Here is a 16,664-nt window from a genome sequence, read left to right as displayed (position 1 = left end):
AATGAAATAGAAACAAACAAACAAACAAAAAACAATAGAACAAATCAAGGACTCTAGGAGTTGGTTCTTTGGAAGAATTAATAAGATTGATAAACCCCTGGCCAGACTTATCAGAAAGAAAAGAGAAAGGACCCAAAAAATAAAATCATGAATGAAAGAGGAGAGATCACAACCAACACCAAAGAAATGGAAACAATTATAAGAACATATTATGAGCAACTATATGCCAGCAAATTTGACAATCTGGAAGAAATGGATGCATCCCTAGAGCCATATAAACGACCAAAACTGAACCAGGAAGAAATAGAAAACTTGAACAAATCCATAACCACTAAGGAGATTGGAGTTGTCATCAAAAATCTCCCAACAAATAAGAGCCCAGGGCCAGATGGCTTCCCAGAGAAATTCTACCAAACATTTAAAGAAGAATTAATTCCTATTCTCCTGAAACTGTTCCAAAAAATAGAAATGGAAGGACAACTTCCAAACTCATTTTATGAGGCCAGCATTACCTTGATCCCAAAACCAGACAAGGATCCCATCAAAAAAAGAATTATAGACCAATATCCTTGATGAACACAAATGCGAAAATTCTCACCAAAATACTAGCCAATAGGATCCAACAGTACATTAAAAGGATTATTCACCACAACCAAGTGGGATTTATTCCAAGGCTTCAAGTTTGGTTCAACATCTGCAAATCAATCAATGTGATACAATACATTAATAAAAGAAAGAACAAGAACCATATGATATTCTCAATAGATACTGAAAAAGCATTTGACAAAGTACAGCATCCTTTCCTGACCAAAACTCTGTGAAGTATAGGGATAGAGGGATAGAGGATACATACCTCAAGAACATCAAAGTCATCTATGAAAAACCCACCACAAATATCATTCTCAATGGAGAAAAACTGAGAGCTTTTCTGCTAAGGACAGGAATATGGCAGGGATGTCTATTATCACCACTGCTATTCAACATAGTACTAGAAGTCCAAGCCTCAGCAATCAGAAAACAAAAAGAAATTAAAGGCATCCGAATCAGCAAAGAAGTGAAACTATCACTCTTTGCAGATGATATGATACTACATGTGGAAAACCCAAAGACTCCACTCCAAATCTGCTAGAACTTGAACAGGAATTCAGTAAAGTGTCAGGATATAAAATCAATGCACAGAAATCAGTTGCATTTCTTTACACTAACAGCAAGACAGAAGAAAGAGAAATTCAGGAGTCGATTCCATTTACAATTGCACCCAAAGCCATAAGATACCAAGGAATAAACCTAATGCAAAAGACAAAGAATCTATACTCAGAAAACTATAAAGTACTCAGGAAAGAAATTGAGGAAGACACAAAGAAATGGAAAAATGTTCCATGTTCATGGATTGGAGGAACAAATGTTGTGAAAATGTCTATGCTACATATGTCTATGTCTATGCTACCTAAATCTACACATTTAATGCAATCCCTATCAAAATCCCATCCATTTTTTCAAAGAAATGGAACAAATAATCCTAAAATTTGTACAGAACCAAAAAAGACCCCAAATAGCCTGAGGAATGTTGAAAAAGAAAACCAAAGTTTGTGGCATTACAATCCAGACTTCAAGCTCTATTACAAAGTGTCATCATCAAGACTATGGTACTGGCACAAAAACAGACACATAGATCAATGGAACAGAATAGAGAGCCCAGAAATAGACCCTCAACTCTATGGTCAACTAATCTTCGACAAAGCAGGAAACAATGTCCAGTGGAATAAAGACAGTCTCTTCAACAAATGGTGTTGGGAAAATTGGACAGCCACATGCAGAAAAATGAAACTGGATCATTTCCTTACACCACACATGAAAATAGACTCAAAATGGATGAAAGACCTCAATGTGAAAAAGGAATCCATCAAAACTCTTGAGGAGAAAACAGGCAGCAACCTCTTGGACCTCAGCTGTAACAACTTCTTCCTAGGAACATTGCCAAAGACAAGGGAAGCAAAATGAACTATTGGGACTTTATCAAGATCAGAAGTTTTGCACAGCAAAGGAAACAGTTAACAAAACCAAAAGACAATCAAAAGAATGGGAGAAGATATTTGCAAAAGTCTTATCAGATAAAGGGCTAGTATCCAAAATCTATAAAGAACTTATCAAACTCAACACCCAAAGAACAAATAATACAATCAAGAAATGGGCAGAGGACATGAACAGACATTTCTGCAAAGAAGACATCCAGATGGCCAATAGACACATGAAAAAGTGCTCCACATCACTCTGCATCAGGAAAATACAAATCAAAACCACAGTGAGATGCCACCTCATACCAGTCAGAATGGCTAAAATGAACAAGTCAGGAAATGACAGGTGTTGGTGAGAATGTGGAGAAAGGGGAGCCTTCCTACACTGTTGGTGGGAATGCAAACTGGTGCAGCCACTCTGGAAAACAGTATGGAGGTTCCTCAAAAAGCTAAAAATAGAGCTACCCTATGACACAGCAATCGCACTACTGGGTTTTTACTCTAAAGATACAAATGTAGTGATCCGAAGGGGCATGTGCACTGAATGTTTATAGCAGCAATGTCTAGAAGAGCCACACTAAGGAAAGAACCTAGATGTCCATCAACAGATGAATGGATAAAGAAGAAGTGGTGTGTACTATGGAATACTATGCAGCCATCAAAACCCCAAAATCTTGCCATTTGCAACAATGTGGATGGATCTAGAGGGTATCATACTAAGCAAAATAAGTTAGTCAGAGAAAGACAGTTATCATATGATCTGTCTGATATGAGGAATCTGAGAAGCAGGGCAGGGGGTCATGGGGGGCAGGGAGGGGAAATATGAAACAAGATGAGACTAGGGAGGGAGACAAACCATAAGAGACTCTTAATCTCATGAAACAAACTGAGGGTTGCTGGGGTTAGGGGGGTAGAGATAGGGTGGCTGGGTTATGGACATTGGGGAGGGTATGTGTTGTGGTGAGTCCTGTAAATTGTGTAAGACTGATGATTTCCAGACCTGTATCCCTGAAGCAAATAATACATTATATGTTAATTAAAAATAAAATAAATAAACAAATAAATAAGACATTAAAAAAGACATACAATGAAAACTTCAAAACAATGATAAAAGAAATTAAAGACAAATAAATGCAAACACATCCCATGTTCATGGATTGAAATACTTAATATTATTAAGATTTCAATATTATCCAAAGAGTTTTACAGCTTAATCCTTATCATAATCCCAGTGACAGTTTTTGCAGAAATAGAAAATCTTCCTAAAATTCATATGGAATCTCAAGGGACGCTGAATAACCAATACTATCTTTTTTTTTTAAAGATTTTATTTACTTATTTGACAGACAGAGATCACAAACAGGAAGAGAGGCAGCAGAGCGAGAGGGGGGAAGCAGTCTTCCTACTGAGCGGAGAGCCTGATGTGGGGCTCAATCCCAGGACCCTGAGATCATGACCTGAGCCAAAGGCAGAGGTTTAACCCACTGAGCCACCCAGGTTCCCCAACCAGTACTATCTTGAAAGAGAACAGAAAAGCTGGATGATTCACTCGTCCTGATTTCAAACTTATTAGAATGCTACTGTCATAAAGACAGTGTGTAACTGGGATAATGGCAAATATACAGACCAATGGAATTGATAGTCCAGACACAAACCCTCACATATATCATTGAATGATTTTTTACAATGGAACAGTCAATGGAGAAAGGACAGTTTCCTGAATAAATAATGCTGTGAAAATTGGATAGCCACATGCATAAGAATGAAATTGGAGCCTTACCTGACAGCATTCACAAAAAAAAAAAAAAAACTGAACATAAATCAAAGATCTAAATATAAGATTCAAAACTATACAAATCTTGGAAGAAAAACTAAGGCAAAATTTCATGACATTGGCTTTGCCATTGATTTCTTAGAATTGACACTAAAGACACAGGCAATAAGAGAAAATGAACAAACAGAAAACTTCATGAAAATAAGTTTTGTATATCAAAAGACAATATCAAGAGAGTAAAAACACAACCCACAGAATAGGAGAAAATATTTGCAAATCATATATTTGATAAGATACTCATATACAGAATATGTACAAAACTCCAGAACTCATCAACAAAACTACAAACAACCCAGTTAAAAAATGGGCAAAAGGGGGCGCCTGGGTGGCTCAGTGGGTTGAGCTGCTGCCTTCGGCTCAGGTCATGATCTCAGGGTCCTGAGATCGAGTCCGGCATTGGGCTCTCTGCTCAGCGGAGAGCCTGCTTCCCTTCCTCTCTCTCTGCCTGCCTCTCTTGTGATTTCTCTCTGTCAAATAAATAAAATCTTAAAAAAAAAAAAAAGGGCAAAGGACGGTTGGTGGGAATGAGAACTGTGTAGGCACTCTGGAGAATATGGAGGGTCCTCAAAAAGTTAAAAATAAAACCACCCTACAACTCAGCTGTGGCACTACTAGGCATGTACTCAAGGACACAAACATAGTGATCGAAAAGGACTACGGCACCCTGATTTTTTGAAAATTTCCTTTTTAAAGATTATTTATTTATTTGAGAGAGAGAGATACCACAGTCATGGGGAGGGGCAGGGTGGGGGAGAAGCAGGCTCCCCATGAGTGGGGAGCCTGATGCAGCCCGATCCCAGGACCCTGGGATCATGACCTGGGCAGAAGGCAGATGCTTAACTGACTGAGTCACCCAAGTTTCTCTGCACCCTGATGTTTATAGCAGTATTATCAACAATAGCCAAACTATGGAAAGAGTCCAACGTCCATTTATTGATGATGGATAAAGAAGAGGTGGTATATATACACAATGGAATATGACTCAGCCATCAAAAAGAATGAAATCTTGCCATTTGCAACGATGTGGATGGAGCTTGAGTGTATTATGCTAAGCGAAGTAAGTCAGTCAGAGAAAGACAAATACCATACGATCTCACTCATATGTTGAATTTAAGAAAGAAAACAGATGAACATATGGGAAGGGGGTGAAAGGAGAGAGGGAAACAAACCATAAGAGACTCTTAACAATAGAGAACGAAGTGAGGGTTGTGGAGGGATGTGGGTGGGGGATGGGCTAGAGGGGTGATGGGCATTAAAGTAGGCACTTGCGATGAGCACTGGGTGTTCTACATAAGGGATGAATCACTGAATTCTACTCCAGAAATCAATATTGCACTGTATGTTAACTAAAATTTAAGCTTAAAAAATCGGCAAAGGACTTGAATAGAAATTTCTCCAAAGAAGATACACAAATGACCAATAAACACATGAAAAGATATTCAACATTACTAATCATTAGGGAAATGCAAATCAAAATTACAATGAGATACCACCTCACACCCACTAGGATAGCTATCATCAAAAACAAATAATAACAACAACAGAAACAAATGGAAAATAAGTGTTAGGGAGAATGTGGAGAAATTGGAACTTTATCACTGTTAATGGGAGAATAAATTAATACAGCCATGTGGAAAAGAGTATGGTAGTGCCTCAAAAAATTAAAAATATAATTACCATATGATCCTGAAATTCTGAGTATATTCCCCTCAAAATTGAAAGCACGGTCTGGCAGAGATAATGGTATACCCATGTTCACAGCAACAATATTTACAATAGCTAAAATGTGGAAGCAACTTAAATGTCCCTCAACAGATAAACACATAAACAAACAAATGTTGCATATATATACAATGAAATATTAAAAATGAAGGGAATTTTGACATATGCTGTAAGATGGATGAACTTTGGAAGACAAATGAAATAAGCCTATCACCAAGGATAATATTGTATGATCTTGTTTGTTTGTTTATTTATTTATTTATTTATTTGACAGAGAGAGAGAGAGTATAAGCAGGGGGAGTGACAGGCAGAGGGAGAGGGAGAAGCAGTGGGCTTGGGCCTCTAACCCAAGATTCCACCCCAGCACCTGGGGAACATGGCCGGAGTCCAAGGTAGATGCTTAACCAAATGAGCCATCCAAGTGCCCCTGTATGATCTTGTTTATATGAGATACTTGATCAAAATCATAGAGACAAGATGTAGAATAGTGGTTGCCAGAGGCTTCCCAGAAGGGTGGAATGGAGAGTTGTTTAATGGGTATGCAGTTTGACTTTCATAAGATGAAAAGAGCTCAGGAGATGATGGTGGTGATGGTTGCACACCACTATGAATGTATTTAGCACCACTGAATTTTGCGCTTAAGCTTTTTTTTAAATTTATTTATTTGACAGAGATCACAAGTAGGCAGAGAGGCAGGCAGGGAACCTGCTTCCTCCTTTCTGTCTCTGCCTGATGTTTGTAATTGTAAATTACTGAGAAGCCATGTTGATATTAAAACGCTCATGTTACAATAATATGCATCATATCAATATACTTAAACATATATACACAGTTGGGAAAAATCTGGAAGGGAATGCACCAAACTGCTGAGAGTGGTACTTTCTGATTATGGGTGATTTTTCAGTTCTTACCTATATTTTCTAAAATAAGCATGTATTAAGAAAAATCATTGTAAGTTTCTAAAAATCAAGTCAATTTAAGGAAGAAACTTTGTAATCTCAAGTAACTATGTTAAACACATAGGAAAGGGATGAAGAAGGGAGTCTAATTCAATACAAAGCTAGATTTATTAAATACCTTGTTTCCCCAAATTAGTATGCTTTTAGTTTTTGGATTTTTATTTTAATTGTAACTAAGGTTTTGAAAACATAGCTCTTCTTCCTATTAAAAACGTAATCAGCTGGGTTATTTAATTTCTCCCACTTTGATTTAAAACATTAACCGAAAAGTCAATGCCTTAAACACCAAAGACTAATTCCCATTAGAAACCGTGAAGCATGCTAATACAGGAACACTGAGTCATTCTTCATTAACAGTAATTACCTCGATTGGAGAGTAAATAACTATGCATGGAAGTAAAACAAAAATGCCAACTAATGAGCACCATTCTGAGATCAAGGGCCACAGTGAATAATTTTGAAATTGCCATCAGAATCACGCAAAAATAACCAAACAGGATTTTTAAAATTTTATTTACTTATCTTGTATGTGTTATGTTAGTCACCTACAGCACATCATTAGTTTTTGATGTAGTGTTACAAGATTCATTGATTTTTATTGACTATCAAAAACAAAGTCATTCAAAATGGCACACAAAACACAGAACAGAACCAATTCCTTTTCAAACCTATCAGTCTTCTCCCTTAGTCCCTTCCTCTGGCCCTGGAGAGTCCTTGTGATCACTTCCCCTAAGTCGTTCAGGGCAGCGCTCCTGCACCAGAAGCCCTCGCAACACGGCAGTGCACTTAGTTCTTTTCTTGTTTTGTTTTTTTTTTTTTTTTAAAGATTTTACTTATTTATTTGACAGAGAGATCACAAGTAGGCAGAGAGGCAGGCAGAGAGAGAGGAGGAAGCAGGCTCCCTGCGGAGCAGAGAGGCCGATGCGGGGCTCGATTCCTGGACCCTGAGATCATGACCTGAGCTGAAGGCAGAGGCTTTAACCCACTGAGCCACCCAGGCGCCCCAGTGCACTTAGTTCTTTCAGAAGCCCGGCTCTCACATGCAGAAAAATGAAATTGGACCACTTCCTTACACCACACACGAAAATAGACTCCAAATGGATGAAGGACCTCAACGTGAGAAAGGAATCCATCAAAATCCTTGAGGAGAATGCAGGCAGCAACCTCTTCGACCTCAGCCGTAGAAACATCTTCCTAGGAACAACGGCAAAGGCAAGGGAAGCAAGGGCAAAAATGAACTATTGGGATTTCATCAAGATCAAAAGCTTTTGCACAGCAAAGGAAACAGTTAACAAAACCAAAAGACAACTGACAGAATGGGAGAAGATATTTGCAAACGACATATCAGATAAAGGGCTAGTATCCAAAATCTATAAGGAACTTAGCAAACTCAACACCCAAAGAACAAACAATCCAATCAAGAAATGGGCAGAGGACATGAACAGACATTTCTGCAAAGAAGACATCCAGATGGCCAACAGACACATGAAAAAGTGCTCCACGTCACTCGGCGTCAGGGAAATACAAATCAAAACCACAATGAGATATCACCTCACACCAGTCAGAATGGCTAAAATTAACAAGTCAGGAAATGACAGATGCTGGCGAGGATGTGGAGAAAGGGGAACCCTCCTCCACTGTTGGTGGGAATGCAAGCTGGTGCAACCACTCTGGAAAACAGCATGGAGGTTCCTCAAAATGTTGAAAATAGAACTACCCTATGACCCAGCAATTGCACTACTGGGTATTTACCCTAAAGATACAAACATAGTGATCCGAAGGGGCACGTGTACCCGAATGTTTATAGCAGCAATGTCTACAATAGCCAAACTATGGAAAGAACCTAGATGTCCATCAACAGATGAATGGATAAAGAAGATGTGGTATATATACACAATGGAATACTATGCAGCCATCAAAAGAAATGAAATCTTGCCATTTGGACGACGTGGATGGAACTAGAGCGTATCATGCTTAGTGAAATAAGTCAATCGGAGAAAGACAACTATCATATGATCCCCCTGATATGAGGACATGGAGAAGCAACATGGGGGGTTAGGGAGATAGGAGAAGAATAAATGAAACAAGATGGGATTGGGAGGGAGACAAACCATAAATGACTCTTAATCTCACAAAACAAACTGGGGGTTGCTGGGGGGAGGTGGGATTGGGAGAGGGGGAGCGGGCTATGGACATTGGGGAGGGGAGGCGAACCATAAGAGACTATGGACTCTGAAAAACAACCTGAGGGTTTTGAAGGGTCAGGGGTGGGAGGTTGGGGCAACCTGAGGGTTTTGAAGGGTCAGGGGTGAGAGGTTGGGGGAACAGGTGGTGGGTAATGGGGAGGGCACGTTTTGCATGGAGCACTGGGTGTTGTGCAAAAAGAATGAATACTGTTACGCTGAAAAAATTAATAAAAAGGGAAAAAAAAAAAAAAGAAAAAATAAATAAAAAAAAAAAAGAAGCCTGGCTCTCTCACTCTGTGCCCCCTCCGGCTGGCCCCGCCCCCGGCCCTGCCCCCGCCCCCGGCCCCGCCCCCCCCCTCAAGCCCGGCCCGCCCAGGCCCCGCCCTGCCCCAATAGAGTTCTGTGGACTTTTCGCACACTCCCTGCCTGTGTGTGACGAGCTGGCGGCTGGGAGGAGTCTATTGCGCAAGCCTAGAGCGCTGTGCTGGGAGTACTGGAGAGGCGTCCGCCGCACTCCTGAAACTCTGAGGCGCGGCATTCGGCGGGCTCCTTCCCGGAAGCGGAAGCTTGGGGGGCGGGCCAAAGGGGGCCGGGAGTCCGCGGCGGTTAATTCTTTTTATCGAGCGGCTTTACTTCCCTCCGTCTGGGCTTCTCTGAGGCTGCGAGAAATGGTCAGGTCCGGATCTCGATCGGGCCAGGTGAGGGCTGCGAATCTGAGGCGTCCACCATAGGGATAGAGAGGGATTGAGGGGGTTCTGGTGCCGGGAAAAGTGCAAAACTCTGAACAGAAGTAAAAACAAAGACTATGCGGCGGCATTTAAAAATGCTGAGAAGGGGGAGTTGGGCGGACACCCAGTCTTAACATCCTAATACCGCCGCTCTGTCCATAGACGTATATTCTGTTTTGATTGTAGTAGCCCTCCAGAGTTCTGGCTTTGGTGTGGGACGCGGGTTCGAGGCCAGCCTCCGTCCTGGGTGGGGTGACTTAACCTGTTCAAGGCTCAGTACGCTGTCGCATCAAATCCAGGTTCTCGGCTTTTCCACCTAGTGCCGCTATTAGTCGGCCCTCCGGCACAATTGCTGGTATTTTACCACTAGTAAAAACCAACGTCTCCCAGTTAGTGTCCGCGCCTTCAGCCTTACCTCTCTCAAATACATGCCCCCCGTTGTAAGTGAATGATGCACGTTTCTGCTTAAAAATCGACACAAACACTTCGGTTTCAAGGTAAAAAGATCTGTTCTTCGGCCTGTCAGCATAGCCGTTTTTTGATCCCACCAGTGAATTCCTTACCAGACCACGCCTCCATCCCAAAAGTATCCAGCGCTGATCACCTGTTTGTTCTGCGATGTCCTGGATGCCCCGTTCTCCCTTATGCTTCCATGCCTTTGCACTTTCTTTTCTATCCTGTCTTGAATGCCCTTCTGTTTCTGGTACTTCCACTCTCCATCTCCTCAGCTCAAGGGCCGCTTATAGAAGGCTTGCCTAGCACTCGCACATCCCCGTGGTTTGGGTTCTCCTTGCCGCCCCTTTCGTGCTTGATGCTACCCATAATCAAACTCGTTTTCAGGCTAGTCTGCCTCCCTTACTACACAATTTATTTCTATATCCTCAAGGCTTAGGACAGCACCTGACATATAGTAGATTTTCAGGTAATGGGTCAACTATTTCTCACAGAGACTCACTCCCTAGAGTGATCCTATTCCTCTTTAAATATATCCACCTCTCTCTCTCTTTTTTTTTTTTTTAAATCTCCCTTCATTTATCAACTCGCCTGTAATGCTGTCTTCCCCATTATGTGAATCTTCTTTTTTTTTTTTAAGATTTTATTTATTTATTTGTCAGAGAGAGAGAGACAGAGAGAGAGAGAGATCACAAGTAGGCAGAAAGGTAGGCAGAGGCAGAGGGAGAAGCAGACTCCCTGCTGAGCAAGGAGGCCAATATGGGACTTGATCCCGGGACGCTGGGATCATGACCTGAGCCAAAGGCAGCCACTTAACCAACTGAGCCACTCAGGCGTCCCCCATTATGTGAATCTTAAACGCTTTTTTTCAAGACCTGACTCAAGACTTTCTCGAGGAGTACTTCCTGACCATCACCTTTATAGATCTTTCTCTTATACTGAGTGAACTCAGAGCATGGGCAGTCAGAATGGGGGAGAAAACATGGTTTTTATAATCATGGTCACCTACAGATTTCAAGTTCCAATTCTGCCACAACTGTGGTAGTGATATTAAGAAAAGTACTTTTTACTTCTCTAAGCCTCCTTTCCTTTTGCGATAAAATAAGTGTAAATAGGTATCATTCTGCCTCTAAGAATTGGGGAGATTAAATGAGAGAAGCTGGTAAAAGCATCTGTTTCACTCTTGGGATAAATGTGCAACAAAATTTGATCCCCTTAAAAACATTTTGCAATCATCTTAACAATAAAAATAGCTTACATTTAGGTAGCACTTGTGTGACAGATGCTACTGTTAAGTATTTTTACATAGTACACGTAATTCATATTTCATAGTTCACATAATATTCATAATAGCTTTATGAGGTAGATACTATTATCTCCATTTTATAGATGAGGAAATTGAGGGATGAAGAGTTCAAATAATTTTCCTACAGTTACAAAACTCTTTAGCTGTGCAGCAGGATTCGGACCCACAAAGCTGGTGCCAGAGTCCATTCTTTTATATAATTATACTATATTTAATCAGATGTATGACTCTGAACAAGCCTCCTTTCTGAAATTTAGGTTCCTACTTCACAGAAATAATAAATCATGAAAGACTTTGAGATACTCTAAATTATTCCACAAATGTAATTTTATCTTGTACTTATTGTAGGAGATACAACTTCTAAGAAATGCTTGTATTTTTCTCAAATAGCAAAGAAGAATAGTTTAATGATAATACCCAGTGGAAGTAAATGTGAGATAAAGCAAAATGATTGTCTCATGCATTATGATTTGGGGTACTCCTTTTGGAGAGTATTTTTGTAATTTGTATCAAGGGCTATTAAATTAATAATGGCCTTTCATCAAATAAATAAGCTTTTAATCCTGGCTATGAAAAGGCTTTTTTCTGTATATTGGAAGGTTTATCTCAGGCTTGTTTTCCAGTTGTGAAATTGTGAAAAATATGAAGCAAACCAAGGACATATTATGTTACCTCCACTCAAGGAAATACTTGGTGCTTGGTGCTAACCATAAACAAACTGCTTTTCAGGTTAGAGGCATTGCCAACCTGTCTACCCCCTTTACTACACAATTTATCTCTATATCCTTAAGGCTTAGGACAGCCTTAAAAAATTTGAAGGGCCAATATGGAAACATTAAAAAATAAAATCATAAGATTTACTTTTTTGTAATTACCTAGTCATGACTAAGTAAATCATACATAGGAAAAAAGATTGGAAGTCCCAGTAGGAATACCTAGAGCCTAGATCTTGGTTTCTAAATATCATCTTCCACTAAAAGGAACCACAACTTCATGGAGGAATTGTCAATTCCACAGCTGAATCAGGAAAATTAAAAGATGAGCCTGGATACATCATAATAAAAAGCATCTGCAGAGTAAAAGGAAACAATAGAGTGAAAAAGCAACTTACATGGAGTGGGGAAAAACGATTTTTTTTTTAAAGATTTTATTTATTTATTTGACAGACAGAGATCACAAGTGGGCAGAGAGGAAGGCAGAGAGAGAGGAAAGGAAGCAGGCTCCTTACTGAGCAGAGAGCCCGATGTGGGGCTTGATCCCAGAACCCTGGGATCATGACCTGAGCCGAAGGCAGAGGCTTTAACCCACTGAGCACCCAGGCACCCTGGGAAAAAAGATTTGTAAACCCTCTGTGTACTAAAGGGTTAAAACCAATCTATATCAGGAACTCCTGTAACTCAATAACAAAAAACCAGATAACCTGATTAAAAAATGAGCAAAGAACTTGAATAGACATTTCTCCAAAGAAGATGTATAAAAGGCCAGTAAGCACATGAAGAGATTTCAACATTACTAGTCATTAGGGAAGTGCAAATCAAAACCATGATGAGGTATCACTTCACACCTTTTAGGATGGCAGTTCTCATTGGCAACGATATAGAGAAATTGGAACCCTTATAAACTGTTGATGAAAATATAAAATGGTGCAGCTGCTATAAAAAATAGCATGATGGTTCCTCAGCAAGTTAAAAATACACCTCATATGATCCAGAAATTCTACTCCAGGGTTTTTATACAAAAGAATATGATCTTAAAGAGATATTTGCACTTCTGTGTTCATTGCAGCATTATTCACAGTAGCCAAGATGTGAAGGCAACCTAAATGTCTATTGATGGATAAATGGATGCAAAAAATGTGCTATATGCCTACAATGGAATATTATTCAGTATTAAAAAAGAAAAATCTTGGGGCGCCTGGGTGGCTCAGTGGGTTAAAGCCTCTGCCTTCGGCTCAAGTAATGATCCCAGGGTAATGGGATTGAGCCCCGCATCGGGCTCTCCACTCAGCAGGGAGCCAGTTTTCTCCTCTCTCTGCCTGCCTCTCTGCCTACTTGTGATCTCTCAAATAAATAAAATCTTAAAAAAAAAAAAAAGAAAAAAGAAAATTCCTGCCATATGCAACATGGGTGAACCTTGGGGATATTATACTAAGTGAAATAAGCTGGTCAAAAGGACAGATCCCACTTATATAAGGGATCTAAGATAGTCATAATCATAGATGCAGAGAGCAGAATGATAGATGCCAGAGGCTGGAGGTGGGGGAAATTGGGGAGTGCTGTTCAACAGGTATAAAGTTTCAGTTATGGAAGCAAGATAAATAAGTTCTAGAGATCTGCTGTACAACATCATGCCTATAGTTAACTGTATGGTATTGTGCACTTAAAAATTTGAGAAGAAAGTAGAGCTCATGTTAAGTGTTCTTATGACAATGAAAAAAACAAAAAATCAAAGGATGAACCCAGAGCACCTTGTTGCAGAAAGCAAGGAATTACTCAGAAAATAATGGGGACATGTTAAAATGATTTAAGAGCCAGTTTGAAAAGACTACCACTGACGGAATCTGGGACAATTGGAACATCAAAATATTTTAAATAATGAAAATGGATCATAATCCATTGAATAAAATAAGAATCAATGAGTCCAAACTAACAAACAATGAAGGAAAAGTGCTTACGTAGGGTTGAATGCCAACTAATAAATGTAGAAGGAACGATGTAAGTTAGACAAGTCACCATTTCACAAACAGGTGGATTAAGGCAAGAATTATCAATGGGTGCTAAAACTACTGGGTGAAAATTAATGGTTAGGAAGGTTGCATAATCTCAAAGTATCTGCGCATTAAATGCTTAATACAAAGGTAAAAATAATAACCTTACAGTGAAAAACCTGGCAGACACCATCTTAAATAACAAAGTTTACATCACTTTAATGGGACAAACATACCATATGCTTACCCATTTAACTAAGACAAAATTTCCCTTTTGTGGTATTTCTGCCAAAAATGTCCAACCTGAATCTAATCATGAGGGAAAATCAGACAAGTCTAAATGTCTAGAGGGACATTCTGCAACATAATTGGTTTGTACTCTTTAAGTATGTGAAACTTATAAAAGACAATGAGTGATAACCAAGAAACTATTCCAGATTAAAGGAGACTGTTGAGGTGTGACAGTTCAATGCAACATGTGATCCTGCATTGCACATGGACCAGCATTATTTTCTAATAAGGACAGTATTGGAATAATCGGCAAGATGTGAATAAGGTCTATGGTTTATAATATGTATCAATATTAATTTCCTGGTTTTGATAGTTATACTGTGGTTATATAAGACATCTTGTTCTTAGGAAATATTTAGGAATAAATATTTAATATACCTGCAACTTACCCTGCTATGGTTCAGAAAAACAATAATACTATTTATATATATATTTTGTGTGTTGTATATATTGTGTTACTATATATATTTGGAGAGAACATGGCAGATATAGTGAAATATCAACAGTTGGGGAATCTTGGTAAAGTGTATACAGAAATTCTTTGTACTGTTGTTTCAAAATAAAAATTACCAAAAAAAGCTTTGATGGGAATGTGCCATTATGATAGTTACTGTTGCAGGGTGCTTTTATCCTGGGTAATTTTCATTGCCTAGTTTTCTGTAATATAACCTCATGTATGTTTTTTGGAGAAATATGTAATCCTACAGTTAGGCCATATGTTTACCTGTGTATACTTTTTAAACATTTTTTGAAATATAATAATTGTGGTAGTTATTTCTGGACTTGGTCCAGAACATTGCAGCATGCAGCACCATGGTTTGGAGTTATGTTATGATTCTGCCCAGAACACCAATATATGTGGTTTACTGAAAGGAAGGACCCTAATGGTGTCCTGCAGGGACGAGCAGAATAATGCTACATAGGGTCTTATTTCCTACAGTGTTGGGTCTGTTTGCTGGCCTTATGATGCCATCATATCCCATGTTATCTCAAAGAGAAGTATAACTCTATTCACCCAATTTTTAAAATGCATTCTCAGTTGCATATAACTACAGATAGTTTAATATTTACTACTCAAAGCTTTCTTGGGATGAAATGTTAAACATGTCAAGAAAAACCATAAATGTAACTGCGAACAGTGACTACTTCTGAATGGGAGAGAATTTAACTCATTTTTTAAAAATTATATTTATGGACACCTGTGTGGCTCAGTCGGTTAAGCATCTGCCTTAGGCTCAGGTCATGATCCTAGGGTCCTGGGATTGAGCCTGCGCTCCCCCTGCTTGTACTCTCTCTCTGGCAAATAAAAAATTAAGTCTTTTGAAAATTATATTTTAAATAGAGATTATAGTTACCATGGAAAGTTTTCTTTCTTGCGCTGTCCCCTAGATTCTTTTTCCCTCCCCAGAGGCAAACACCATGAACTTTTACTTGCTTAACTTTCAAGATATTGGATGCATGTTAAAGCAAATGCATTTTTTTTCTTTCTCGTACACAAAAGGTAGCCCACTTATTTTACTTTTAATAATAATGATTTAAAATTATTAATATTTAAAAATAATAAAATTGTTTTTAAAAATACTGTAATATGAGTTTGAAAAGAAAGTAAGAGAATGAGTTGTAGATGAAGAGTTTTCATGGGCTGGTCTTGTCAGGCATTCTAAATAGTGTGGATAAATAGAGTCAGAGTTACGAACTCTGTGATATATGTTGAATTAACTTTATATTTTGAAGACTGGGGAGACTGGGGAATGTAGCACATGTTCAGAGATTGAGCATAGTCCAGACTTAGAGTAGTAGATACTTCTGGTTAAGATAATACCTCAGCTTCATTTTCAGCTTACACAGACTTGAGGAACAAATATATGTGCTGTTTTCTTGGCAAACAATTTATTAATCAATTTATTAATAAGAGTTCAATTGTAATGGATTTATAGGCTATATTACATTTATAAAAAATTAATAACATGCTATATACATCTGGAATATTGTTCAGCCTTAGAAAGAAAGGAAATTTTGACACTTGCTATAAGACACTAGGTGAAGTGAAGTAAGCTAGTCACAAAAGGAAAAATACTGTATGATTCCACTTATTTAAACTTCCTAGAGTAGTCAGATTCATAGAGACAGCAATTAGAAGGGTGGTTCTACGGGCCTGGGGGCAGGATGGAGTGTAGTGTTGGTTGCACAGTGTGAATGTATTTAATGCCATGGAACTGTACATTAAAAATGGCTACAATGGCAAATTTTTTTTTTTTTTTTAGATTTTATCTATTTGAGAGAGAGAGTGAGAGAGGATGACAGGGGAGAAGGTCAGAGGGAGAAGCAGACTCCATGGAGCTGGGAGCCCAATGCGGGACTCGATCCTGGGACTCCAGGATCATGACCCAAACTGAAGGCAGTTGCTTAACCAACTGAGCCACCCAGGTGCCCTATAATGGTAAATTTTATGTCACGTTTTTA

General features: G+C 39.0%; 1 protein-coding gene across 2 annotated transcripts in view; it reads left to right on the top strand.

Moving 5' to 3' along the window:
- Positions 1-9,294: 9,294 nt before the first annotated feature.
- The window catches only part of CCDC14 (coiled-coil domain containing 14), a 45,663-nt gene continuing 38,293 nt past the window's right edge, over positions 9,295-16,664 (top strand). Inside the window, exons 1-2 of one of the 2 annotated variants that reach the window (XM_046001254.1) lie at positions 9,322-9,414; positions 11,827-11,932. In XM_046001254.1, the coding sequence (XP_045857210.1) occupies positions 11,846-11,932 (87 nt within the window). In that variant the 5' untranslated portion in view covers positions 9,322-9,414; positions 11,827-11,845. Of the gene's footprint in view, positions 9,415-11,826; positions 11,933-16,664 lie in introns of both variants that reach the window. The other variant, XM_046001255.1, reaches the window with a different exon arrangement.

The sequence above is a fragment of the Meles meles genome, chromosome 4 (genome assembly GCF_922984935.1).
Source record: "Meles meles chromosome 4, mMelMel3.1 paternal haplotype, whole genome shotgun sequence".
Taxonomy (NCBI): domain Eukaryota; kingdom Metazoa; phylum Chordata; class Mammalia; order Carnivora; family Mustelidae; genus Meles; species Meles meles.
This window is presented reverse-complemented; position numbering and strand designations above follow the sequence as displayed.